Source organism: Lissotriton helveticus, chromosome 3_2 (assembly GCF_964261635.1).
Source record: "Lissotriton helveticus chromosome 3_2, aLisHel1.1, whole genome shotgun sequence".
Taxonomy (NCBI): Eukaryota; Metazoa; Chordata; class Amphibia; order Caudata; family Salamandridae; genus Lissotriton; species Lissotriton helveticus.
The window spans coordinates 213,690,987-213,718,615 of record NC_136062.1 but is presented as its reverse complement, the minus strand read 5'-3'; the positions used below and the strand labels follow the sequence as shown (position 1 = coordinate 213,718,615).

Sequence of the window (27,629 nt, the reverse complement as noted above, 5' to 3'; positions counted from 1 at the left end):
TTAGCAGCCTAAAGCTGGTAGGGAAGGGGTTGAATCAGTGTAAGGGGCACAAGTGGAATGGGTTAGGCTTGGTAATATTGAGTTAGAGGTAGATTTAATATCCTAAAGCTGGAGGGAAAGGGGTTGACCCAGTGTAAGGCGCACTGGTGGAGCGGGTTCGTTTTGGTAATGTTGAGTTTCCACCAACCTCCCTCCACCTCATTTCCTCCTGCAGGCTGACAATGGTCTTGACGTGGCAGCCTTCTTTTCGCAGGGCGCCGTTCCCGGCGTCGTCCAGCAGCATGTCTAAACTGGTGGACTCTGTCAGGTCCAAGCTGTGCTGGGACAGGCCCATGATCTGTCGGGGTGACGAGGAGATGGAGACTTGCGACAGTGCTCGGCTGCATCTGCCATGGTTTTCAGATTTCAACCTGTCGTTCTCTGCCTTCAGCTTCTCAATCTCGCTCTACATCCTGTTCATTGTCTCCCGCAGCTGATCCAACAGGTGGGCGGAGCTCAGGGCCTCAAGCCGAATGTCAGTCAGTTTCATCTCCTTGTCGCGCAGCTCGTTACGCAGCTACATGACGCTCTCGGCCTCGCTCTCCATGCATTCAGATATGAGTGAGCTAGAATGAGAATTCCTCATCAACGGGGTGGACAGGGATGAGCCACTGTGGGGCAACTTTGGTGAAGAAGGCAACAAGGAGTCCGTCATCTCCTCAATGTCTGAATGAGAAGACGCAGACTTCGGGGATTTCTTCTTCCCAAAGGCTTGCTTGAAGGAGCTCCGAAGCTCATTGACCCAGTTCTTCCTCTTCTTCTTCTTGGAATCACTCGCGTAGTTGCTGCCAATGCTGAACATACTTAGTTACAAACATACATACAACAGTTGAACATACAATTACAAATTTACATTTTATTTATAATGTGTTGAGTGTATTTTTCTAATAACAAACCTTGGGAGCAATAGCTTACCCTCGAGACAATTCTGTGTTTATTTTTCTAACACTAGCCCGTCTCCGCCTCCGCTTTAATTCGATTATGAAAACTCTTTGGATATTACTTGGTACGAAATGCTGGTACCTGTACAGCTAAATTTAGTAATATGCCCAAGTCACTCTATGAAAAAGCATAGCTGCAAAGAAAGCAAGATAGTGGGACTCTCTATGAACCTCTTAACATTGAGTGGATTCATGAATTGGCCTTTCAGCGAGGAAGGCATAGCCACATGATGCTAGGTCTTCTAAAATTACTCTTATATGTGATTTCAAGATTTCATTTTCATATTTCTCCTAAATGCTAAGAGAGATTTCAACTAGTGCTACTAATGCCTAATAAGTTGTATCAATTCAGCTGTGAAATGTTAATGAAAATCTTGGGAGCAAGATATTTCATAGATTATAGGAAATCATTTAGGACCATATTTAACTGGCGTTATACCCAGATGACTGTTGATATTCAACACCTTGTAAGGCATGGATGTACACTAAGGACGTGAATGGGAAAGCGACCTTGATTATCACATGCAAAAAAAGGATGCAAAATTTAACGGAGAGACACTTGATGGGTCGATTATGTCAAAATAAGCATCTAGGATACAAAAATGTACACAACCACATTAACAGTGCCCTGAAAATGTTCTTGCTGAAAGAAATGTGTTGGTGAAAGGCTACAAGTAATTTATGCATGATATGAATAATTGTGTTATTAACCACATCGATGCTATGCATTTTCCCGTTGTGTGCTGGAAACAACAAAAACACATGTTCCATGACGAGCTGGGCTCGTCATCAGCGTAGCAGGAGGCTACCTCATGACGAGCCCAGCTCGTCATGAGCGTGGAAGGGGTTAAGGAAGAAATAAAGAATATACAGTACACCATATTGTTGGACTATTGAGTGCTGCCTGATGGAATTAGAACTACATTTCTTGAACACACACTAACCGTGGTCCTGAGTATCTTGCTCACAATTTAGCTTACGTGAGCAGCCTTTTGGCTAGTCAAGTAGGGGGGCAGTGGTTATTGACCCTCAACATGCTTGTACACCTCCAGTGAATTACTTACTTGCTTATATACCTGTAAAACTCTGTGTGTCTCTTTTTGATGTAACCCTAATTACCAATTGTAAATCATTTGCCGTTAAAAACATATAACCACATAATTAAAAAAGTAGAAATAATGTAAAAAACTAAAATACATTTTAAATAAAAAATACAATTCTTTCTTATAAATAAATAAAATTCTAGAAAAAAACAACATATAAAAATACTATTGACAATAAACAATAGCAGCAAAAGTATTGGACTTCAAAGGAGTCAGATTCAATAGTGTAATTCCAATTTAAACCAAAGTAGGTAAAGTGTTGGTTTTTGGAGGGGTTAGATTTACTATTCCCACTCTAACATAAGCAAAATCAGGGAAAGAGTGCAACTTTGGAGGGCTCAGACTTATTATTCCCTATTCCAACATAATCAAAAATAGGCAAAGAGTTGGATTTAGGAAGGGTTAAATATGCTATTCCAATTCTTAGTAATTAAAAGAAACATTTAAATACGTAGCAACATAAAATTTTAAAAAAATAATAATACCAATATATGTGTCTTAAATGAATATGATTAAATGTAATGCAAAAATAATGTAACTAGAAAACAAATTAAATACATTTAAAATAAGTAGACATACCTTCCTACTACCCAAATAACAACAAATGAAATTAAACTGACATATAAATAAAACAATAACAATGTCAGTGAATTAAAATACAACAAATAATTGTCGTGAGGAATAAACAAATAATTTATATAATAGGAACCAATTACATTATTAAAACAAATTATATTAAATACCTTCCCGCCTTTCCCCCTTATACAACCCGCTGCTATATTATAAATGAGTAATTAAACTATAGAAACCTTAAAGGAAGTAATACAAATCACGAAATATGCTTAAATAATAATTGTGAAATTATTTTCATAATTACAAAATAAACATGTACTTAACATTAAGAAAGAACGAAAAATAAAAGAACAATAACTTAAGCAACTTTCCACACTATTGTCCTACAAACCGAAAAACTCACTACTGAATTATAAATTAGTAATTAAAGTATAGAAAGAATAGAAAATTAAAATTACACATTGCAAATCACTTAAATAATGTAAATGACAACTAATCAAAAAACAATTTACATAATTAAATATGAACATAACATAGAATAATAATTTATGATTTAAATAATTTTCTGCTCTACTCCCCTGAATCACAAATCTGCTCCTGAATTATAAATTAGTAATTAAATGTAAAACGAAAATTAAATCTTACAAATTACACACAAAATATACAATTATTATATTCTTCATACCAAAATTCTTATAACTAATACACATTTAATAATTAAAACATGTATTTAATACAACTATATTAAAATAAACAATATTACATACAACAATATTTTAAAATATTTTAAAAAGTATCTATTATATACATAAAAAAGGATAATCTCACCTTCTATATTCTATTCCTTGATATTTTTGATTTGACAATATTTCTGACACAATATTCTTGCTGACTATGACAGTCCAACTCTTGAACCCCAAGGGGGATTCGCATTAGCAAGGAGAAGGCAAGGGCTCAAAGAAGTGAAGTCGGGGACTCAGGAGGGTAGGCAGGGCACAGCGGGAGATGGCAGGAGTAGATACAGCAGACCATGTCCTTGCATATAATGTCACCTCCTCCCAGTGGCTGACACTTTAAAGGTACTGAGATACTGAGAGGGTGGACATAAAAGCAAGGCTCACCTCACATCAGGACAAGGCTGTTGATCCTCCTGAATCCTGATGAAACTGCTGCTTTTTGCAGGATTGTCCAAGCCCTCCCAGACAGCTCACAGATGAAACAGCCCCCCCTTCTCCTCCCCAGCTGTCACACAAACAAAACAAAAACCTCTCCACCCTCGCATGTGTCAGTATTCTACAAATCTACTACAGGACTTGGCTGTAGGAGAACAGTAGAACAGTGTGTCAACCTCAGAGGCGTTAGCCAAGCCCCTGTGGTGCAGGGGGGCCCGACCCCTTCAGGGGGCCCCCTATTCAGCCAAAGGCTAATAAACATCTGAAAGATATAGTAGACTTTGGGGACCCTCATCACATTCTGCGGGGGGCATCATTTTGACTTACGCCACTGTTCTACCACTTCCTTTCATGTCAAAACCTTGAATGGAAAATTTCAGTAAACAGTGTCAAAATAGACAGTCCAGATACTTGGTAAATATATCAACATAAACACGTTGTTCTTGTTCATTATGGCCATAGAGAAAAGAACTTCTGGGTATTGCTCCGATCCTCTGGGTAAGTTCGAATATTTGTAGGAGAAGACAAACCTTTCCAACACCAGGTGGAATTTCACAGACCCCCTACGACCTAGGCAGTAGAGTATTAGCAATTCGGTAACTTACCTTCTCGACTGCCGAAATTCGTGTGAGAAAAGTGGAGTTCCATAATGCTATCCCAAGTACTTTAAATTATTCGTGAGAAAAACAGTTTTCATGATCTTTCCACACAACTATAGACATGAGATATACCAAAAATAACTATTTTATTTGTCCTTTCATTATTAATGTTGTACAAATCGATCATTAAAAAAACACATAGCACAACAATTACGATGAAAAGCAATAACTCGATTCTACCAAATATGATTAACATGGGGTTGAAAGTGAATAGGGTTTTCGCAAGTCATCACAGTCCCACCATCCCCCCCCCCCCCGCCCCCCCACTCACACACAGACACAAATTCGAGATTTCAATCTTCAGCTGGCCGGTTTCAAACTATAAGTAAAAACGTTATTTGAAATCAGGTGTTTTTTAGGAGCAAACAAAGGGGCATATTATCAAGGGGGTTTATCTCTGCTTTTTTGGCTTTAAAAGCCAAGAAAGCGGAGATAAAATTATCTCCCTATTACCAAGCTGTCGCTAACACCAGTTAGCGACAGCTAATAGGAGATAGCGACCTTCTTGGGCCCCGCTTTGCATGTCAGTGATATTTATCACTAATGACATGCAAAGTGGGCGTGCCAAGATGTTAGCGACTGGAAACAGTCGCTAACATCGCTATCTCCTATTACCAACTTTTGGAAATATTCGCGCTAAGCGCGAATATCTCCAAAAGCTAACACCTGCCCTGAGCAGTTCTTAGCCATGTTAACCAATGGGAGGTGGATAACATGGCTAAGAGCATTTGCTCGATAATGCATGAATATCGCTGACTTTTCAGCGATATTCATGCATTGCGGCCGTTTTTTATCGCATTTGCGATAAACCTTGCTAATAGCAAGGTTTATCTGCGATAAAAATCGCCGATGTGCGGCGATAATTTTTGTCTCTAAACAAGTTAGAGACAAAAATTATCTCTATTGGTTGGTAATATGCCCCAAAGTGCCTTTTAAAGTCATGTTATATTTTTGCTTGAAATGCGACATTTAAGAAACGGTGATGTCACTCGAGTGAACAGGGCTTGCTGAAGCACCGAGCACTGGAATGTTCTGATAAGGACAGGATTAGCGATCTCTAAATAGTAATGTTAGAAATTATTTAAAAGTGGTGAAAGGGATGGACTGGAGATTGCGAAAAGGAAGGCTGTTGACGGGAAATAACCCAGTTATTGGACTTTGCTCCAAAGTTGACATCCGATCTGGTTAGGTTCTATTGTAGGTCTCTGCAGGCGTCGCACAGCGTTTCCTATTTTTTATCCTTCTTTCTTTCAACATATATCTGCTATGCTCACGAATCAACATACATCATCACAATCAATTTACAGAAATAATAAATATTGCTTCTATTCAATACGAGACCATAGCAATTAAGGAGAATGATAGTTAACATGTCTTTAGCCCAGAATTTGTCTTATGTATTCTGGCTGATACACAGATCCTTGGCACGTGCAAGGATGGCTTCGTCAGGCATGAATTCCTGCTCTCAGGGACCTTCACGGGCATTCGTCTTCTCATTTCATTGCATCTGGAACCAGTTCAAGAATAGACACGTTCCATTTATCCACGGAAGCAAACCAAACGTGTCAGAAGGCACTGGCCTCCACATGGGATATAAGTATACACAATGTCCTTCAATCCTATAAACGTGAAGTTCATGTCAAGGGGTTCAGCTTTTGATGTCGTCGTGAGCTGAGCAGAGGATCGGATCCATTTTTCTGCATGGAGAGAGAAAAAAATGTAGATATATGTTTTATTAGGTAATAGCCATTGTTGTGATACTTGAGATTTGCCCCTGCTGGAGCTGTAGACGAGAAACCTAGAGCTGGGAACCTTTAGCTTTGAAACCTACTCCCCTCATTGGGCTAAAATACATTTGACATTGGGTTTGGCTGGGATTGTCTTCTGCTCCCTGACGATGTTAGAATTGACTTCTATTTGGAAACAAAGCTTCTGATTGGTTTAGAAGGATGCTTCTAAAGTGCAACTGGTTCTGCTTGGACTTTGCACTTTCTTTCATCGTTAGTTTGGGGAAACTTGCTTTTGACTAAAAACTTAACATAGGGGCTGTACTGGGAAAATGTGTGCTCCTCACATGAGCTTGGTGCAGTGCTGAGTGGAGCGCGGAGCACAAAGGGAGAGTGAGGAGGAAGAGTGATGCAGCCACCGATCTCACAACATTCCCCTCCACTCAGCCAACCTACTTCTGATCAGAGTAAAAGTATGATAAGGACCCACATTCATTTAACTGACATCACATCAAAGAAGGGTGGACCCAGATGTGCACCCTCCCAGATTCTACAGAGAAGCCTGCACAGTTCAGACAGTGAGGCAGGAGAGTCCTTGAAGCAAGTGAGATTTCCCTTTGAAACAGTTTCCGGATGTGCAAATACATGTTTTTACAGCAGATCCACAGTGAAATTCTTTTTCACAATACAGCCTTCAAGAAGGGCCTCCACCCTCAACTCGAACTGTATTTTGATAGCCATTATTTCTCATGCCATTGTATTCCTAATGGATAGTGTGAGGAATTGGGATACTGGTTGACTCAGGTCTGAGTCCTGGTTAAGCAGCAGTTACAATCCTTGTCAGGATAAGGTACAATCAAACCCAATATTAACCTGTACTCAACCCCCTAGTAGCTTCCCACACATCAGTCAGGCTTAACTTAAAGGCAATGTGTAAAGTATTTGTGCAACACTTCAAATAGTAATAAAGTGAAAAACACCCCACAAAAAGATGATCTGCTTTCATGGCCCTGGCTCCAGATTAACTAGAGGGGGTATGCAGCCCTTTGTGCGGAGATAGGACACAGCCTGCTCAAGTGTCAGTAGGGCAGGGCCCAGCCAGTCACACCCACGCTTCTCATTGTATGTGGCTGTCTAAGAGGAATACATGAAGCCCAAATGTCAGCTACAGTCAGTCATGTGACCTATAGACAGTCTGAAGGCATTTTAGGCAAGAGTGGCCTCAAATGGCTAAGGCAAAAAAATGCCAACTTTCTAAAAGTGGAATTTTTTGAATTGCAGTTTAAAATTCGACTTTATCATAAGTTAAGATTTTAAATTCCAATTCCAGAGAGACCAAACAAAAACTGGTTTGTTGTTCCCATTTGGAAACTACCCTTATAAAATGTAAAAAGGTAGCTCCGATGTTATCCTATTGGCGAGATAGGCCTAGCAGTACTACCAGGACATGTAAACCTTAAAAGTACATGTCCGAACTTTTTAAAAACATTGCACCATGCACTCTGAGCTGTCCAGGGCCTACCCTAGGGGTGACTTATATGTATTAAAAAGGAAGGCTTCGGCTTGGCAAAAGGTTTACTTTGCCAGGTCGAAATGGAACTTTAAAACTGCACCCAAACAGGCTGAAATGGCAGGCCTGAGACATGTTTAAAGGGCTACCTAAGTGGATGGCAAGTCCACTTTCAGCATTTAATTTACTAGCCTTGGGCACAAGTAGTGGCAGTTTACCAAGGACCAACAAGTAAATTAAACATGCCAATTGAGTATACACCAATCTAACACGTTTTAAGGCGAAAGTACAAGCACTTTAGCACCACTTAGCAGTGGTAAAGTGCTTAGAGTTCTAAGGCCAGCAAAAACGAAGTCAGCAAAAACAAGAGGTCTGAAGGCAAAATGTTAATAGGAAAACAACGCCAAGGATGCCAGGTCTAACAGACCATATCTATCCTGATAAGTTTCCCAATAGACAATGTGTATACTAGCATCACAGATAATATGTTAACATGATCAGTGTTCCTCGCAGACATTCCTTATCGTAGAATAGTATTCCTGAGTGCCACTATATTTCCTGGCACAGTATTTATGAGTGGCCTGATTTCTACTTGCACACTATTCTGAGAAGTATTAAACCACTCTGAATCCAATTATAAAAGAGGGGTTAACGATTTCTCTTGAAAAGGCATTCATGATTTGCATTAATTTTCTTGGTACATATAACCTTGCTCATTCTCAAAGAGCACTTTCTAGCTTGCAGCGCATGAGAGTACAGTTCTGGGGAGAGCAGGGAACTTCTTTCACCTGAAGACATATCCCTGTGGATCATTATTTCTCATAGCACACAGGTGTGAGAACTTTCCTTCCCTACCACACTATTGCCCCCAGTGAATGGATAAGCGGGTCATCATTTTGCCTAGGTGGAGATGCCACTGAGCCAGACAAGGGCAATCCGTATGCTTTCAGTGATGGGCTAAAGTACATTTCATGACATCCAGGCTGTGCCCTATAGGTACCTTAGCTGCTTTTGTTTAATGTTTCAAAGCAGTAGACTATAAATGAATTAAGAGAAGGATGTGAGAATGCTAGATAGGAGAACAATTTGAAATGGGAGAAAATCTGCAGTATATCTAGCAACATGAATGATATAATGTACACAAAACTTCAGGAAAAGAAAGTTTTAAACTACCTAGAGTATAATCCCACTGTGCTTAACTACAAAGCAAGGGACTAAAGACCCTTTTTTTCTTTCTCGCATTTAATATAAAATGCTTTGAAGCTATGCGTGTGTGTGGGTGTGGTAGGTTTAATTTTACTTTGCTGTGCTCGGTATGTAGTTTGGTGATAGAATATAACTTGAAATGATGCTTAGAAGCACAAAGCGCCAACTGTAGGTATCTGGTCTCACTGGACCAGGACAAAGTCACAAATTCAGGCCTACCACGATGGAGCGCGGGTAAGATACAGGGACCCTGTTAGGCCCACTGAGCAAAGTGCCTTAAATCCTGGATGCGGAGTAGTGCAAGATCTTGCATCGAGGATGTGTTGTGCAATAGGAAGTGTAAGGTCCTGTGTTGAGCATGCGTCATGCAGTGGAGGCTCCGAGGAGCTGTGGGTCTGCGCTGTGAGGTCCAGCATCGATGATGCATCGCACAGCAGTGGGTCCGAGGATCTGAGCGGCTGAAATTTGAGGTCCTGTGTAGAGGATGCGTCGCACATCAGCTGCTCCATGGAGCTGTTAGTTCTTGTGTCGGGGATGCATCGTGCAGCGGCGGTTCCAATGTAGAGCTTTGAGGCGATGCGTGCGCTGCATCAGTTCTGCTAGGACCACACCTGGGCTTGCAGAGCACCTTCAGATCCACTTCCAAAGGGTTAGGACTTGGGTGGCATCACTTGGGTAGGTAAGACTCATAGCAGACAGAATTCAGGTGCTGGGTTCAAGGTGGTTAGAGCCTGTTCTGTCTCCTGATCAGGCCAGTCAACTAGCCCTTGGAGTTATGCTGGTGCTCCCACCCAAGCAGCAGAGCAGTAGAGCATCAGTGCTTCTTGCAGCAGAGCAGCAGAGCAGTACTTCTGAGTCTTTCATAGGTCTAGAGGTGTACTGAAGATTTGGGCCTGATGGTTCAATATTCATACTTGGTGCCAACTTTGAAGTCCGATGGGGTTCTGGAGGTGTCCACCCCCAGAGGTGTTTGGAATTTCCTGTCTCCCTGCCTTGGCCCCAGCTTGTCAGTGGGGACACAAGTCTAGTGTGAAACCTTTTATGAGTGTGCTGAGGCAGAGCTTTTGTGATGTTCATGTGTGGTAGGTGACAACTCACGGCAAGCTGCATGGCTGTATCAATACATGACTGATAGATGGAGGAGTGGGTGGTAGGATGTGTGGGGATTTGGTGGATAGCTGGAGAAGTGGAAAGTTGTATGGCTCATTAATTTATGTTTGGATGAATGCTGAATTTGTGATGATGGGTGGATGGATGAGAAGATGAATGGATAATGTCTATGGATAAAGAAAGCACATGAATATATATTGTTTGTAGATGGATATATATTTGTCCATGTGAAAGGATTTTGTTTGTGGATGTATGGTAATTTGTGCAAAGATGTGTGACGGTCAGTTTGTGTGTGTATAAGTGGATTAAAGGCCACTTTGTATATGTGGCATATGTATGGTGGATGTATGACGTTACAACGCATACTTTTACAACGCATACCTTTACAACTAAATTTTTACAACGCAAAAACCATTACAACGCATGTATTTACAACGCATGTTTTTACAACGCAGGTACCTTTACAACGCATACCATTACAACGTAAGTATTGGTAAGTATATATTAATTTTTTATATGTAATTTAATTGAAATTAATATAATTTAATTTAATTTAATTTCATTTAATTAATTTTTTTAAAATTTAATTTTACTTTATTTTTACCCTGTACCCCTGTACCCCAAAAACCCAAAACTGACCCTGAACCCTAAAAATACCCTTTTACCCAAAAACCCAAAGCTGACCCTGAACCCTAAAAATACCCCTTTACCCAAAAACCCAAAACTGACCCTGAACCCTTAAAATACCCCTTTACCCAAAAACCCAAAACTGACCCTGAACCCTAAAAATACCCCTTTACCCAAAAACCCAAAACTGACCCTGAACCCTAAAAATACCCCTTTACCCAAAAACCCAAAACTGACCCTGAACCCTAAAAATACCCCTTTACCCAAAAACCTAAAACTGACCCTGAACCCTAAAAATACCCCTTTACCCAAAAACCTAAAACTGACCCTGAACCCTAAAAATACCCCTTTACCCAAAAACCCAAAACTGACCCTGAACCCTAAAAATACCCCTTAAAAAAACCCAAACATATAACATTTTAAATATAATTATATACTTACCAATACTTACGTTGTAATGGTATGCGTTGTAAAGGTACCTACGTTGTAAAAACATGCGTTGTAAATACATGCGTTGTAATGGTTTTTGCGTTGTAAAAGTTTCGTTGTAATGGTAGTGCGTTGTAAAATTTGCGTTGTAAAGGTTGTTTACCATGTATGGTATGTGGTTGAATTTCTGTTGTGTATGTGAGTACACAGATAAATCCATGCTTGGATAGATGTGTGTAAATGATCAGAATGCTGCTGCACTTGCAGCTGGTCTTCTTTTACACATGGCTTGTGGCTCTGAAGTGTAAACACATCTACCTCCTGGAAAACAAAACACTGTAACTCACTTTGATGCAGCAGCACCATCGCTTGATACCAACGAGATTCCTTGAAGGTTGACTTTTGTGCACGAAGTTGGACATTATGTCACGCACTGTACCTGCCCTCAGGGGGGATATCTGTCCTCCCACTGAAGTGCAGCTGGGTGCCACCTGCACACCAAAAGACGGAACGCCTTTCACTGCTGTACTGTCCCAAGGGCAGGTGCGAGTTCGCTGCTGCTTTGGGGCAGTGGATTGACTATAATAGGGCAGACTTTCAATGTTTGCCCCTGGCGCATCTTAATAGTACTCCGGTGCACAAACAGGCACTGTTAGATAATCTGGTGCATAATGTCATCCAGACTAGAGGTCTGCTAAATATAAAAAACTCAGAACCTTTTAGGTTGTGCTTGTGTATTCTCTCCTTGTCTTTTGAAGGAGGAGGACGAGGAAAGGAAGCAGGCACAGAAAAAGATGAACATCCGGAACTCAGACACAATCTTAGGCAATAAAAAAGAAGGTTTAATCTTCTCTATTCTTCTGAAAAATTGTAAAAGGTAAATAAGCAGGCAATTCCTGCAATTTGAAACCCTTCTGGCTGAAGCTATTTCCACTAAGAAGTCAACCTTCCAATATTAAAATCACATGAATGTACAGGCTCAAAAGGAGAAGCCATGAGATAAGTCAATACCAACTCTCAAGCTGGGACAATGAAAGGTTTCGAAAAACGTATTTCTTTAGACTTCTAAAGAACCTGATTTCTACATAAAGCTTAACAATTAGCACTGCTCAGGCGAAAGAAAGTAAGCTGATATACTGACTAAACAACACTTAACCATATTTATATGAAGCCTATTTCAAGCCAAATGGAGGACAAAATGTAGACAATGATACAACTGCACCTGTAGAAGGGAAAACAAACAACCAGCTAAATCAGTAAATAAATGGGCACCATATGCCTTAATAAGCTGCATGCGTGGAAGGACTACAGCTGATAACATCTAAAATATCATGAAATGAAATTACTTCAAATGTTTCCTTTCAAAGCCAAGCTTGAAGATTGAGGGTCCTGAGATTTTGTTGAAATATGCTCCTCCCTTCAAGGGATAGTAAGTTCTACCTCAGAAGAAGAAGGCAAGTTCCAACACTCAATTAAAGAAGATCTGAATGAAGAAGGCAGCTAGCCCAATCAGAAGCAATCAGAATAATGTACATTTTGTGAATGGCTTTTTCTATCAGTGTAACCAGTGGAAATGCATCATAGACACTGATGGACCAATACAGGGAAAATGCACCCTCCTTTGATTCTCCCAGAGGGAATTCCCTCATGCACAACAGGCTGCAGCACATTTTCTGAACTGGCAAAAATATGTATTTCTGGCATTCCCCAGATGTGTATATTTTGAGTTGCCACATCCTGGTAAAGATTATGTTGGTGTCTCACCAAAGTCATCCTGCTTAGATAGTCTGTCACCGCGAGATGAGGTCCTGCCAACATAATCTACTTGTCTCGTACCAAAAGCTAACATTTAGAGCCTCCACACACAGTAGAAGAGACTCTACTCTTTCATTCTTGTTGATAAACTGAAATTGTCTGCAATGAACCGAAGAAAGAAAGGCTCTCAGTGCTAACCTGATCGCCCTTAATTCTAGAACATCTATGTGAAGTCTCTTTTTCTGTTCTAACCACTTAGCATTGAATCTGCAAATGAGCACTGTATCATTGTACTGATACATCTGTGACTAGTGTCAACTTTAGCCAAGCATGCTGCAACCCAACAACTGTGGAGCATCCTCCTCCATCCACCACAGTAGGGTCCCTCAACACTGAGGTCTCATCACTTCCTTGTGATTTAGACTTCAATATTATTAATTATACTGATCAAGGAGAGCCTACTAAAGGGTCTTTGTCCACTGACCCGACAACTGCAGCACTGACTTTACTGGTTGAATAGGATTGGATAATCTCCTCTCTACAAAAGGAAACGCCCTCAGGAGGCGAGTGTACAGAATTGCCTTTCCATATTGAGGTTATCGGGATGGAATCAAAACAGACTTTTTACACTTAACAGAAAGACTCAAATCTCTCAAATGGTTGCTATACCTAATTTGGTTACTTGAAAAGGTGAGCTGGCTTTTTTTAGCCAGTGGTGTACATAAGGGTAGACTGTATTGTAATTGCAGTTATATAGCGCTTACTACCCCTGAAGAGGCGTCGCAGCGCTTTTTCGGCGAGTATCATGCTACTCCTGGACCCATAGTGGATTGGTGTTGAATTAGTATAGTGAAACATGCAAGTACATTTTGAGTGGTGGATAGGTTAGTCAGTTAATTGGATTTGGAATGATAGCTGAAGGATAGAGGAGGACAAAGGTTTGTATTTATATAGCGCTTGTTGACGCACGCTATTCAGGAAGCCTACAAAGGATTAGTGGTGAAATAATATGGTGAAATATGAGGTAATTTCAGTTATTTGGAGTGAGAAGGTTAGCGGAGGGATAAAAGGGGAAGAAAGATTTGCATTCATATAGCACTTGTTACCCCTGATGGGTGTTGAAGCGCTTTTCTGGCGAGTAGCATGTCACTCAGGAACCCATAAAGGATTACTGTTGAAAATTAGTATAGTAAAAAAATATGAAGTAATTTGAGTAGTGGATAGGTTATTCAGTGATTTGGGTAGTATATTTGTATAGTTTAATATGGAATTTGAGAAGTGAACATGTTAGTCTGTTAATTTCGATTGAAAAGGATAGTGGAGGGATAAAAGAGTGAACGTTTTTTTTTTTTTTAGGTCTTAGCAGTAGGAGGAGGCTTTTGGGTGAGTAAAAAGGAGTTTTGGAGGGGAGGACTCAGAGGGAAGAGTTTAGAAAGGTTTGTTTTAGGGGATCGGTATAGTAAAAGAGGTGTCAGATGATGCAAGGAGGGTAGAGTAGGAGAGAGTCTAGAAAGGTTTTTTTTGGCAATCACAGTAGTGGTATGGAGTTTGGGATAAATGAGAGAGTGGGTGTAGAGGATATATTGATAGATGTATAGGATGAGAGATAGGGTAGTGCATTGGAAGGAGTAGGAGAAGAAGTTTGAGATGAGTCAGAAGGTTGGGCTAGACGATATATTGAGCGAAGTATAGGCTGAGAAATAGGGTAGTGCATTGGAAATGCTAAATTAGAGGAAAGTATAACATATATAGATCCATAATTACATTGAAAGTATATAGATACATAAAGGAGGTAAGTATATGTAGATTAAATATATTGATAGAGGCACAGGATGAGAAATAGGGTAGTGCATTGGATATGCTTTTTCAGGAGAAAAGTAACAGACACACAGATCCAAGTACATGGAAGGTACGTAGATGCACAATGGAAGTCTGTACATGTAGACCAAAGATGATTTGTATTTATTTATTATTATTTTTTTTTTCCTATCAACAACATAATTATTTTACATGTTTATACAAAGTAATACACAAAGATAGGTACATATCTATAGTGAAAAAAAATGCTTTTATACAAAGGGATATGCTGTAAATTTCTGTTTGCGTATGGTGCTTATGTGGGGAAGAGCTAAATCTTGAGTAGTTTTTGAAGATAAGGTGGTTGTCAGTGGACCTTATGTTGGAGGGTAAAGAGTTCCATAGTTTTGCTGCTTGAACAGAGAAGGATGTGCCACCCATGTTTTTTTTCTTATATGGTGGGATTTTGAGACGAGATGCTCCTTTAGAGCGGAGGTTCCTTTATTGAATGTGTTTTGTGATTTTATTCCTGATGAAGGGCCAACAACAGGCCAAAAGGGAGTAACTTGAAAAGAAAATGCATCTTTCCTCCTCTGAAAGTCAGGAGCGGCCTGTGGGACTGAACCACGGGATCATGAAAGCATGTATCTTGAAGAGTTAGAGATACTATCCAATTGTGTTCAGGAAGGGCTATACACACCTGACTCAGTAAACATTTTGAGCTTCCCTTTCTTTATAAACTTGTTCACAAGCCAAGATCCCATTTTGGTCTCATATTCTTTACTTTCTTTAGAATCACAAATAACAAGAAAAAGGCCCTTACCTATTTGAGATGGTGGAACCAATTCTATTGATGCCTTCCTCAATCAAGATACCCTCTCTTTTATTAACTGGGGACTTGGGGTAGGTTGAAGAGCTAAGGGCGAAGGGCTCATCAGAAAAGGAAAACTTTAACCATGATCTATTAACTGTAGGATACAATGGTCTGAAGAAATCGCTAGCTATTACTGTAGAAAAGTAGCCACCCACCGTCTACAGGTGATGAATGAAAACAGTTCCGTGTCAGGGGTTTTGCTGCTAATGGGGGGTGAATGACTGAAGAGGACACAAAACCTTGATAGCTTTTCCCCGAATCATGGTGGCACCTCTGGTCGCTGTTGCACCTTCCAAAATGATGTGTTTATCCCTGAAAAAGCTAAACTGTCTGTGAAACTTCAGGGAGTGGTAATCAGTCTCCTCAAATCAAGTCTATCTAAAATAGTCTCTTCTAATTTGTCCAAACTTAAAACAGCCATAAAAAGGAAATGATAATTATTATCACAGGATGTGTGGTATCCTTGGCGTGCTTTTTCCTGTCTTATTTCCTCTACCTCCTGTATTTTTGACTCTGTGCTCTATGACTTGGTGTTTGAGTTTGCTGGTTTAGGTACTCTGGGCACTTTACCACTCCTGATCAATGCTAACGTGTAAGTGCTCCCTATGTAAATAAATATTCTAATTGGTTATTCATGATTGGTATATTTTATTTACTGGTACGTCCCTAGTAATGCACTGTGTGTGCCCAGGGCCTGTAAATAAAATGCTACTAGTGGGCCTGCAGCACTGATTGTGCCACCCAACACCAGTAGCCCTGTAAACCTATCTCAGGCCTGCAATGGCAGTGTCTGTCAGTGATGTTTTAAACTGGCATGTCTACCTGGCAAGTACATCCACTTCCAAAGGCCCTCTCCTTAACTTTTTATACATGTATGGCACACCTAAGGTTGGTCCAAAGTACCCCCATGTAGGACATGTGCTGGTGTGTATTACATAAGCATTAATAATAATGGGTTGACCCAAATAGTCAATAGGACCTGGGTAGCAATTAGTATAAGAAAACAAATGGTCCTAGACTGTTATTCTCAAATATCAATAAATGCAACCATTCTATTTTGGTCATACCTGTGCGGATATGACATGAGACATAGGAAATACAAAACAACAAGCCTAATGCATATATAAGACAAAGCTAAGTATCCAAAAGGTTCAATCTTTAAGCCAAAAACTCATGGCAGTTTATTCGTAGTTATTTACAAAACATATAATTTTTCAGAGGAGATATCATAGGTTACTCACAGACAGTGTTCTTAGGAAAGACGTGTAAAGAGAGGGAAAGTGCTCGTGCAGTGAATTAAAAAAAGGGGTAGAGGGAATGAATTCTATGCGAATATTTTCAATTTATTTAGAATGCCATGGTTCGTAATCCTTAGCCATCAGTGAGGCCGCCCTGGATATTATTTCAGCACAACCATAGTTACTATTTTGTTACAACACAGTGATATCATCAACTGTAAGATTTATTCGCATTCGCAAGTGGCGGGGGGAACAAGGGAAGTACAGGCCCCAAAATACGGGGGGATTATCGTCGACGTTTCGACCCTGACGCTGTGAGGGTGATTTATCTCCTCAGCTACGGGTCTTCCTCAGGACGGGGGAGGGGTGGGAACCTGGTTAAACTTCTGATGAGCCCCCTTCAGTTCGGTGGGCAACCAATGGATGGTGTGCCATGGACCTAAATTAGTCCGTGAGAGATTCCAAACAAGCCATAATTAAGACGTCCGTGTTACTTTTGAATAAATCCGTAGTTCAACCACTGAGAACGTGAAATGATGCTCAGTAGTAGGCTGCAGACAGCGCTATGTTACTGAATCCTGTGTGTATCATTAGCGCAGAACACATCGGGGGCTCTTTGACAGCTAAATCACCCTCACAGTGTCAGTGTCGAAACGTCAACGAAAATCCCCCCGTATTTTGGGGCCTGTACTTTCCTTGTTCCCACCGCTCCTTGCGAATGCGGATAAATCTTACAGTTAATGATTGTTGGGACGGGAAGTCTCCTGCATGTCTCTGGAGAGAGTGCTTCCCCTGCCTTATGCTAATCTCCAGGCAAGTCGCTCCAAAGCTACTGTATAGTTTCTAGATCCCTACCTCAGTGAGCATGACAATCATACATGTCCACTGAGGGTCTCCCTGTTTACATGGATTGAGACCCTAGAGCTTGGCTCTGAGGTCGAGGGGGCATGCCTAGTGCACCCCTATTTTTCAGAGAGTGGCTACTGCCCTCTCTATTAAGGCTGTGGTAGACTGACAGTGGTGGCAGCAATAAATCTATAGTCAGGAGGGGTGAGTCCCTAGGCACCCTCCTGACCAAGTCTGTGCAGCTTGCCATGCCTGTGGGCCTGTTGCCTTTGTCTGACTGATGTGTGTTTGAGAGCCCGTGGGTGTACAGGGGAAGCTCCCCCATGCCCCTCCCTATTTCCTTAGAAAGGCCTGGTGGGCTGGGGTAGACACTCTGCTCTTATCTGGGTTTAGCTGCACTAACTTTGTGGAGAGAATCCTCCCCTACTGGTCAGGGCCTCCTGGGCTGCAGTTAATTAAAATTCCGCTCTAGGGGGTTGCACAGCCTGATACCAGAACAGGACCTGCTACATACTTTACCCATACATTGAACACGAGGTGAATGGTCTGTGATTGGAGGTGTATTCAGAATGCAAAAAGTAGCAGACCCTCTGATTGGATGAGCCTATCAATCAGAGGTGATAAAAGTCTGGCCTGAGTGGTCAGCTGTTGTTTAAGACTGGTCTATGACTGACGAGCGGCCATGCCAGAGCCCTCTGACAGTAACCAGCCGCGACCCCGCGGTGTGAAGGCAGAAGATAAGACTCTGTTCATTGCGTTCTGGAAGGAAGGCATCAGCAACATTAAGGACCAGCTGTTTTTGTGAGGCTTGGAGGAGCGTTCGCTTTGGACCAAGGAAATTACAGACAGCTGCCCAAGGTGTGGAAAGGAAGCTTGCGGCACATCACTCAAGGTGTGGAAAGGAAGCTTACAGCACATCACAGAGGCTGGTGGAAAGAAGCTTGCAGCACATGACGAGAGCCAGAGAGGAGGATGCTTGATTCTAGTCCAGTGAAGCAGGCCCCCACCTTTCTTTTTGTGAACTCCGAGGGTATCAGGGTGAACTGGCACTCTGCCCAGCCACTACCCTCCTACAGCTAGCCAGTGACTAGTGGGACTCCAGTAAACTGTACCAAGACATCCGGCACCTCTGATCAGATCCCTAACACCACTAGAGCGGTGTCCTCACTCACAATGAGAGGGCACTTCTGTTGCTTTGGGTGGGGGGTTATGGGGCTGATCATGAACATTTGACTTCACATCATATGCTGAAACTATATCCTTTCAATCCAAAGATTGATATCAAGGCTCTAGTGAATGAGAACAGCCCTGTGTAACATGATCTGTAATATGCAATGCTTACTGTGTGTTTTCATGTTAACTGTGTTTTTATAGTGCTTGGCGTCTAGGTGCTATAATACTGTTTGGGGTCAGAACTCTGTCCCAGAGGGTTGTAGAGACTTCTGGTTTTCACTGTTATCCTAGTTTTATGTGTAGTATAATTATCTTATGTTTATTAAAGTACTTTTCTTTTATAAAAAGTAAAGCACTGACTGGACATTGAGTTTATCAGCTGGTGGTACGGTTTACACTGTATTCTGAATGTCTAACCCCACCTCACCTCCTTGAGTAAGCCTTGGACTGCTCTGTCTCGCTACCCTGAGAGAGTCAAGTGCTGGAGAGGAGTACTTGGTTATCCAGTTTTGGGTCCCTTAGTACTGAGGCCCCAGGACATCAGTGAGGGAACACTCCAGTTGATGCGATTGGAGCGCAGTTACTCCTGAGTGCCCTGGTGCCCAGGAAGCCGGGTCTAACATTGGTGGCAAGCGGTGACGGATCACTAGACTTCAGGCTCAGTGGACACTGAGGCCAGTTGATAATTCCAGCAGATATCCATAAGCTATATGTAAAATGGCAGATAACATTGGAGAGGAATTGGAATTGCAGAACTTGACAGTGGAGCAATTAAAGCAAATGTGTGCTGAAAGGGGGTGGAAGGTCCCAAGGTCTAAGGACAGGGAGCACTTGATTAGCCACATGAGAAAATGCTTTGAGCAAGAGTTCACTGTTGTGCAAGAGTTGGAGAGCACTGTTACCACAAGCCTGCCAAGTCAGTCAGTGCAGGCTTCTCCTGTACCAGCCCCAAGGCATTCCCCAAGGCTTTCCCCTATGCTTTCCCCTAGGTATTCACCTAGACCTGCCCCTAGACTTTCACCTCCCCCTATCTCCAGGGCTACCTTTTCCCTTGTCCCAGGATTCGCCTCCTTAGGAGGGACTGAGCTAGCAGAGACCCTTAAACTTCAGCTGAAACTCCAGGAAGCTAAGGATTTAGCAGAGGAGAAAGCAAGGGAGTTTGAAAGGGAGAAGCTAAGGATGGCCCGCCAGGCAGAAGAGGAGCAGCGAAGGGTCAGACAGGGAGAGTGGGCTTGGAAGGAGAAGGAGAAAGAAAGGGAGAGACAGGAGAAAGAGAAGGAGAGGGAAAGGGAGATGATGGAAAAAGAAAGGGAGAGACAGGAGAAAGAGAAGGATAGGGAATTGGAGAAAGAGCGGATAGCCCTAGAGGAAGAGAAGCTCAAGTTAGCAGCTGATAGAGGGCTTAGCTCTGTGGATGGTGCATCCACTTCAAAGTCCCAGTGAAAGGAAAATACCACCAAGGTACCAAAAGAATTGATACACATGTATGTCCCTGGCACTGATATTCTCAGTTGGATGCGTGCCTTTCATCTAGCATGTAAGGCTCAAGGTCTTAATGGTCAGTCCAAAGCAGCGACTTTACTGAGTCGCCTCCCTCGGGAAGGGACTGAAGTGATTGAAAGGATGCCTGAGAAAGACAGTCTGACATATGAGTGCATGAAGGATGCTTTGATTAGGCGGTTTGGGTTGAAACCAGCCCAGTACTTGCAGAGGTTCCGTGAGAACAATAAGGCAGAGGGGGTTCCTTTTGAGAATTGGGTCCATGACATAGTGAGAGACTGGAATGAGTGGGTGAGAGGGATGGAAGCAAATGATTACCAGTCCCTAAATCAGGTGATGATTGCAGAGCGTCTCCGGGAGGAGTGCTCTGTCCCACTCAGACAGTATTTGTCTGACCTTCCTGAGAGGGATCCTGAGAAACTTGCAGTGATGGCAGATAAGTGGCTTGCCAACAGAGTGAACAGGGGGCAGGGGCAACCCCTTTCCAAGCCCAAGGGGGAGAAGAACTCCCAGCAGGCTGGCCCTAAACCAGAGGGGAAGGGCCAGAACGGTTCCCAAGGCTCTCAGTCAGGACAAGAGTCTAAGGGGAACGGGACCTCTAGTCAGTACCAGAAGGGGAAAGGAGGAAAGGGTCCTTTCACTCCGAAGGGGATTAAATGCTATAAGTGCCACCGAGAGGGACACTTAAAGCCAAACTGCCCAGTGAAGGATGTGGTGCCAGTGGCACCCGTGATAGCAAGTGTACTTTCAGTGGGGGCAGACATGAAGGGAGGCCCAAGTGAGTTTAACTTAGTCACCAGGGACATCTGGGAACTTGACCCAGAAGCCCTTAAGCATATTCACCCTAACTCAACGGGGTATATGAGTGTAGCAAGTATCAATGGAAGGAAGGTTCCTGCCATGAGGGATACTGGTACCCACAGGACTATGGTTGAACGCAAATATCTCAAACCCGAAGAGATCATTCCTGGTTCCAAGGGGTATGGACTTGTAGCTAGTGGTGATGGCATGGAGTACCCTCTTGCTAGAGTGGAGGTAGAGGTGAATGGCAGGAAGGCCATGGTCAATGTCGGGGTGCGAGAGAAGCAGGGTACTGGGTGCTTTCTGGGGAATGATCTTGTTGAACCCGGGTTAGTACCAGGCCCTGAGGCCTATATGGCCAGGATTTCATCAGCTGTGCTCACTAGGGCACAGTCTGAAAAACTGCTTCCTAGTGAAGTGGGGACCGTTCTAGTGGAAGAGACACTAGAGGGGAACAGGCCAGAACAAGAACTAAGGGCAGATTATGAGAAGGCACCTGTCCTGGTGTCTGCATCGCCTGCTCCAGTTGGAGAGGAGGGTGAGCATCCAGAGGTGGATAAGGTGTTGGAGTCTGGGTCCCTGCCAGAGCTGCAGGAGCTGCTTGTGGCAGGAGGACCGTCCCGTGAGGAGTTTTGTAAGGCACAGACTGAGTGTCCTACACTTGTTGGCCTGCGGACGACTGCTCAGGAGCAGGTCTCCACTGGAGTAGTCGGAAAGCACAAGGTGGCTTCGGAAGATGGACTCCTTTACAGTGAGCCTCCTGACCCAGAGCCAGGATCCAGCAAAAGGTTGGTGGTTCCTCAGGTGCACAGGAATTTTCTGCTGCATCTAGCCCATGAAGTACCCGTAGCTGGGCACTTGGGCATCAAAAAGACAAAGGACAGGTTACCACCTCTGTTTTACTGGCCAGGAGTAGGTCAGGATGTGGAGAGGTTTTGCCATATCTGTCTGGTCTGTCAGGCCAGCAGCATGTCTGGTGGCCCGATGAAGGCACCCTTGGTTCCCCTACAGGTCGTGGAGGTACACTTAGAGAGGGTGGTGTGTCTTCCCAGGAATTACACGGTTTCTTTACTTGCAATGGCTGAAGAGTTGTAAGAGGAGAGTGAGTCCCTCCCTGACTTATTGCAAGGTAATGAGAAGGATGTTTTACTTGAGGGAGTTAAGCTTGCCTCTGAACTGACACCTGAACAGCAGGTGGAGTGTAAAGAGCTGCTGGGGAGATTGTCCCGTCTCTTTTCACTTACTCATGGGCTGACGCCTGTCTGTGCGCTTGACACAGACACAGGGGGCACCCTGCCTGCTAAGAAGCAGCCCAGGAAGGTGATCTGGACTGAAGAGTGTCAGAAGGCATTTGATGGATTGAAGGCTGCACTATGCAATGCACCTGTACTGAAGGCCCCTGATTACAGTCAGACCTTCATTGTGCAGACAGATGCTTCAGACAAGGGAGTTGGGGCAGTTCTTGCCCAGCTCAATGAAAAGGAAATGGAGCATCCAGTGGCCTTTATCAGCCGCCGACTACTCCCCGGGAAGCAGAACTGGTCTGCAGTTGAAAAAGAATGCTTTGCCATAGTGTGGGCCCTTCGAAGATTCAGACCTTACTTGTTTGGTGCAAGGTTTGTGGTTCAGACAGAACACAAGCCCCTCAAGTGGCTTATGGCAATGAAAGGGGAGAACCCAAAGTTGCTCAGGTGGTCCATATCTCTGCAGGGACTAGATTTTACAGTGGAACATAAAGCAGGCTTACAGCACAGTAATGCAGATGGACTTTCCCGCCGGTTTATCCAATCAGATGATCGGTCTTCTCCCACTGGGAAGTTAGTACCGGCCATTCTGATCTGGGGAGGGCATATGTTGGGCCGGGAAGTCTCCTGCATGTCTCTGGAGAGAATGCTTCCCCTGCCTTATGCTAATCTCCAGGCAAGTCGCTCCAAAGCTACTGTATAGTTTCTAGATCCCTACATCAGTGAGCATTACAATCATACATGTCCACTGAGGGTCTCCCTGTTTACATGGATTGAGACCCTAGAGCTTGGCTCTGAGGTCGAGCTGGCATGCCTATTTTTCAGAGAGTGGCTACTGCCCTCTCTATTAAGGCTGTGGTAGACTGACAGTGGTGGCAGCAATAAATCTATAGTCAGGAGGGGTGAGTCCCTAGGCACCCTCCTGACCAAGTCTGTGCAGTTTGCCATGCCTGTGGGCCTGTTGCCTTTGTCTGACTGATGTGTGTTTGAGAGCCCGTGGGTGTACAGGAGCCAGTGTGAGGAATGCAAGCTGTTCTGCTGGATATCCCAGCTCCCCCTGTGCCCCATCCTATTTCCTTAGAAAGGCCTGGTGGGCTGGGGTAGACACTCTGCTCTTATCTGGGTTTAGCTGCACTAACTTTGTGGAGAGAATCCTCCCCTACTGGTCAGGGCCTCGTGGGCTGCAGTTAATTAAAATTCCTCTCTAGGGGGCTGCACAGCCTGATAACAGAACAGGACCTGCTACATACTTTACCCATGCATTAAACACGTGGTGAATGTTCTGTGATTGGAGGTGTATTCAGAATGCAAAAAGTAGCAGAACCTCTGATTGGATGAGCCTATCAATCAGAGGTGATAAAAGTCTGGCCTGAGTGGTCAGCTGTTGTTCAAGACTGGTCTATGACTGACGAGCGGCCACACCAGAGCCCTCTGACAGTAACCAGCCGCGACCCCGCGGTGTGAAGGCAGAAGATAAGACTCTGTTCACTGCGGTCTGGAAGGAAGGCATCAGCAACATTAAGGACCATCTGTTTTTGTGAGGCTTGGAGGAGCGTTCGCTTTGGACCAAGGAAATTACAGACAGCTGCCCACGGTGTGGAAAGGAAGCTTGCGGCACATCACTCAAGGTGTGGAAAGGAAGCTTACAGCACATCACAGAGGCTGGTGGAAAGAAGCTTGCAGCACATGACGAGAGCCAAAGAGGAGGATGCTTGATTCTAGTCTGTGAAGGTGAGATCAAATCACCTCTAGGCTCCTTCCTTGCACTGTGGGAGCCTGTACAAGCAGTAACTGGGAATAGAGGCCAGTGAAGCAGGCCCCCACCTTTCTTTTTGTGAACTCCGAGGGTATCAGGGTGAACTGGCACTCTGCCCAGCCACTACCCTCCTACAGCTAGCCAGTGACTAGTGGGACTCCAGTAAACTGTGCCAAGACATCCGGCACCTCTGATCAGATCCCTGACACCACTAGAGCGGTGTCCTCACTCACAAATGGAGGGCACTTCTGTTGCTTTGGGTGGGGGGATTATGGGGCTGATCACGAACATTTGACTTCACATCATATGCTGAAACTATATCCTTTCAATCCAAAGATTGGTATCAAGGCTCTAGTGAATGAGAACAGCCCTGTGTAACATGATCTGTAATATGCAATGCTTACTGTGTGTTTTCATGTTAACTGTGTTTTTATAGTGCTTGGAGTCTAGGTGCCATAATACTGTTTGGGGTCAGAACTCTGTCCCAGAGGGTTGTAGAGACTTCTGGTTTTCACTGTTTATCCTAGTTTTATGTGTAGTATATTTATCTTATGTGTATTAAAGTAATTTTCTTTTATAAAAAGTAAAGCACTGACTGGACATTGAGTTTATCAGCTGGTGGTACGGTTTACACTGTATTCTGAATGTCTAACCCCACCTCACCTGCTTGAGTAAGCCTTGGACTGCTCTGTCTCGCTACCCTGAGAGAGTCAAGTGCTGGAGAGGAGTACTTGGTTATCTAGTTTTGGGTCCCTTAGTACTGAGGCCCCAGGACATCAGTGAGGGAACACTCCAGTTGATGCGATTGGAGCGCAGTTACCCCTGAGTGCCCTGGTGCCCAGGAAGCCGGGTCTAACAATGATGTCACTGTGTTGTGACAAAATAGTAACTATGGTTGTGCTGAAATATTATCCAGGGCAGGCCTCACTGATGGCTAAGGATTACGAACCTTGGCATTCTAAATAAATTGAAAATATTCGCATAGAATTCATTTCCTCTACCCCTTTTTTTGCTTTACTGAACGAGCACTTTCCCTCTCTTTACACGTCTTTCCTATGAACACTGTCTGTGAGTAACCTATGATATCTCCTCTGAAAAATGATATGTTTTGTAAATAACTAAGAATAAACTGCCGTGAGTTTTTGGCTTAAAGATTGAACCTTTGGGTACTGAGCTTTGTCTTATATATGCATTAGGCTTGTTGTTTTGTATTTCCTATATCTCATGTCATACCCGCACAGGTATGACCAAAATAGAGTGGTTGCATTTATTGATATTTGAGAATAACGGTGTGTTTTACATGTCCTGATAGTGAAAAACTGTCAATTTCGTTTTTCATATTGCAAGGCCTGTATTACCCATAGGTTATCATTGGAGCTGCCTTGTGACATTTTACAAGTATAACGTTCAATTGGGAAGAGACAGAGATTTAGAGTGTGGGCTCCCTGAGCTCTAAACTTAAAAAAAACATATTTTAGTGAAGTTGTTTTTTAAGTTGTGTGTTTAAAACTGCCATTTTTAGAAAGTGGGCATTTTCTCGTTTCACCATCCTATGTCTCTGCCTGTCTGTGAAATCCATGTCTGGTTTAGACTGTCAGGGGCTGATTGTGCATTCACTCTAGACAGTCACACAAGGGAGCTGAGGTGTGTCCTGCATATTTTGATGAGCGGTCACCAGGCTGATGGGTCTTCCTGGGCTACAGTGGTGTGAGGAGTTGCCACCAACCCCTGAATAAGGCTGTGCCTCTCCTCTCGATGCTGTCTACACCCCCTGGAGTGTGTCCAAAGTCAAGGCAGGGCAACACAAGAACTTGTGAACAGCAAAGACTTTCTTTGAAGTTTGCCAACTTCAAAGGCCAAAAGGGGTATAAATATTGAACCTAAAACCTCAGACTTTTGAAACACTTCTGGATAAAGAGGACCCTGATAAGACGAAGAGCTGATGGGATGTCAGGAAGAGTACTGCCCCTTTGCTGTGTGTTGCTTGCTATTGCTGCTTCTATCTATGGGCAGTGGAAATTACTACACTGTTACTTTGCTATTTCCTGCTTACGAAGATTCTCTAAGGGCCTGAAATAGAGTGTGCCTCCTGTTAAAGCCTCAGGGACACAAAGGCTTCAGCTGCAGCATCCGTGAACTCCGCTGCTGGGAGTTCTGACCTGCCTTTTGGTGCCAATTCACGTTCTCTGCCCTTGGAGGTTATTCCTGTTTCAAATAGCGACAAGAATCCTGAAAATCAACGCAATGCCCTTCCAGTGCCTGTTTTCCTGACTCAGCACTGCCGTGCTCGAAGAATTTCCAGGCACCACTACTGTGTGGTTGAAGAAATCGAAGTAGTGCCAGTCTGCAGTCATAGAAACCGCTGCAGCTTGAGTTCAGTGCAGTAGTCTCCAAGGTCTGATTGTTTGGTACACCTAAAACCTGGTCTCTTTGCATTTGTGTGTGCATTGAAAATAATTAATACAAACCTACGTGTTGTAGCCTTTGCCACAGCAAGAAATCTATCCATCACTGTAAAACGGAAATACAAACGTTATCTGAAATTGGTTTTAGTTTCTATAAATGCATATACTGAATCCACCAGAAAAAGCGTTACCATTGTTCATTTGGTGGAGTGTCTCCTGGATGATAAAATAACATCCACCACATCCGGTGAGTGAGAGAAGAATCCAGGTTGCTCCGTTCAGTCTCCAGGCATGAAGGTGGGGGTATAGACCCTGCCCTTGCGACTGTGAGAGGAGGTCTGCCCTGAGAGTCAGACGAAGTGGAGAGTGCAATGAGAGGGGAAGACGGTATGTGTACCACACCCTTCTTGGCAAATCTGGGCCGATCAATATGACTTGGGCCTGGTCTTGGCAAATCTTCTTCAGAACTCGAGGAATCAAGGGCATGGGGGAAACCATAAAGGAGTTGTGAGAACCAATCAAATTGAAACATGTCCTCGAGCGCTCCCCGCATCAGATGCTGAAGACTTTAGAACGATGGGTAGTGCGGCGTGTTCTCTTGAGTGGCAAAAAGTTCCAACTGAGAAAACCCCACATTCCGAAGAGGTGTTGGACCACCTCCAGATGAAGCCGCAACTCGTGATCGGCCAAGTATTGCTGACTGAGACTGTACGCAAACACATTTAGCGCCCTGGCCGGATGATTTGCAATAACACAAATCTGATGGCCCTGAGTCAAGGACCAGAGTTGCAGAGCCTCTCTGAAGAGATGGTACCCTACACCTCCCTGTTTATTTATGAACCACATTGCGGTAGTGTTGTCCGTTAGGACTTGTAGCAACTGCCCGCAAAGTGAGGGAGGGGAGACTTTGAGAGCCAAACGTATTGCCCGCAATTCAAGAAGGTCGATGTGGAGCAACCCTTTCTACGGAGACCAAAGCACTGCCTGCGAAGGCAACACTGGAGTGCCCTCATGTGCCAGCATGCATGTTTGACCAACAGTATGCAGGAAGCGAACAGACCGAGCAGGCGTGGGTCCTTCAGGACTGGAACAACCGCTCCATCGTGAAACAAAGGAATCATCTCCTGAATGTCGAGAATCCTCT

At 43.5% G+C, this 27,629-nt stretch overlaps 1 protein-coding gene across 1 annotated transcript in view; it reads right to left on the bottom strand.

Annotated features, from left to right (window-relative positions):
• Positions 1-5,414: 5,414 nt before the first annotated feature.
• Positions 5,415-27,629, bottom strand: part of CCDC33 (coiled-coil domain containing 33) — a 1,331,950-nt gene continuing 1,309,735 nt past the window's right edge. Inside the window, exon 22 of the mRNA XM_078684539.1 lies at positions 5,415-6,184. Coding sequence (XP_078540665.1) covers positions 6,122-6,184 — 63 coding nt within the window. The 3' untranslated portion in view covers positions 5,415-6,121. The remainder of the gene's footprint in view (positions 6,185-27,629) is intronic.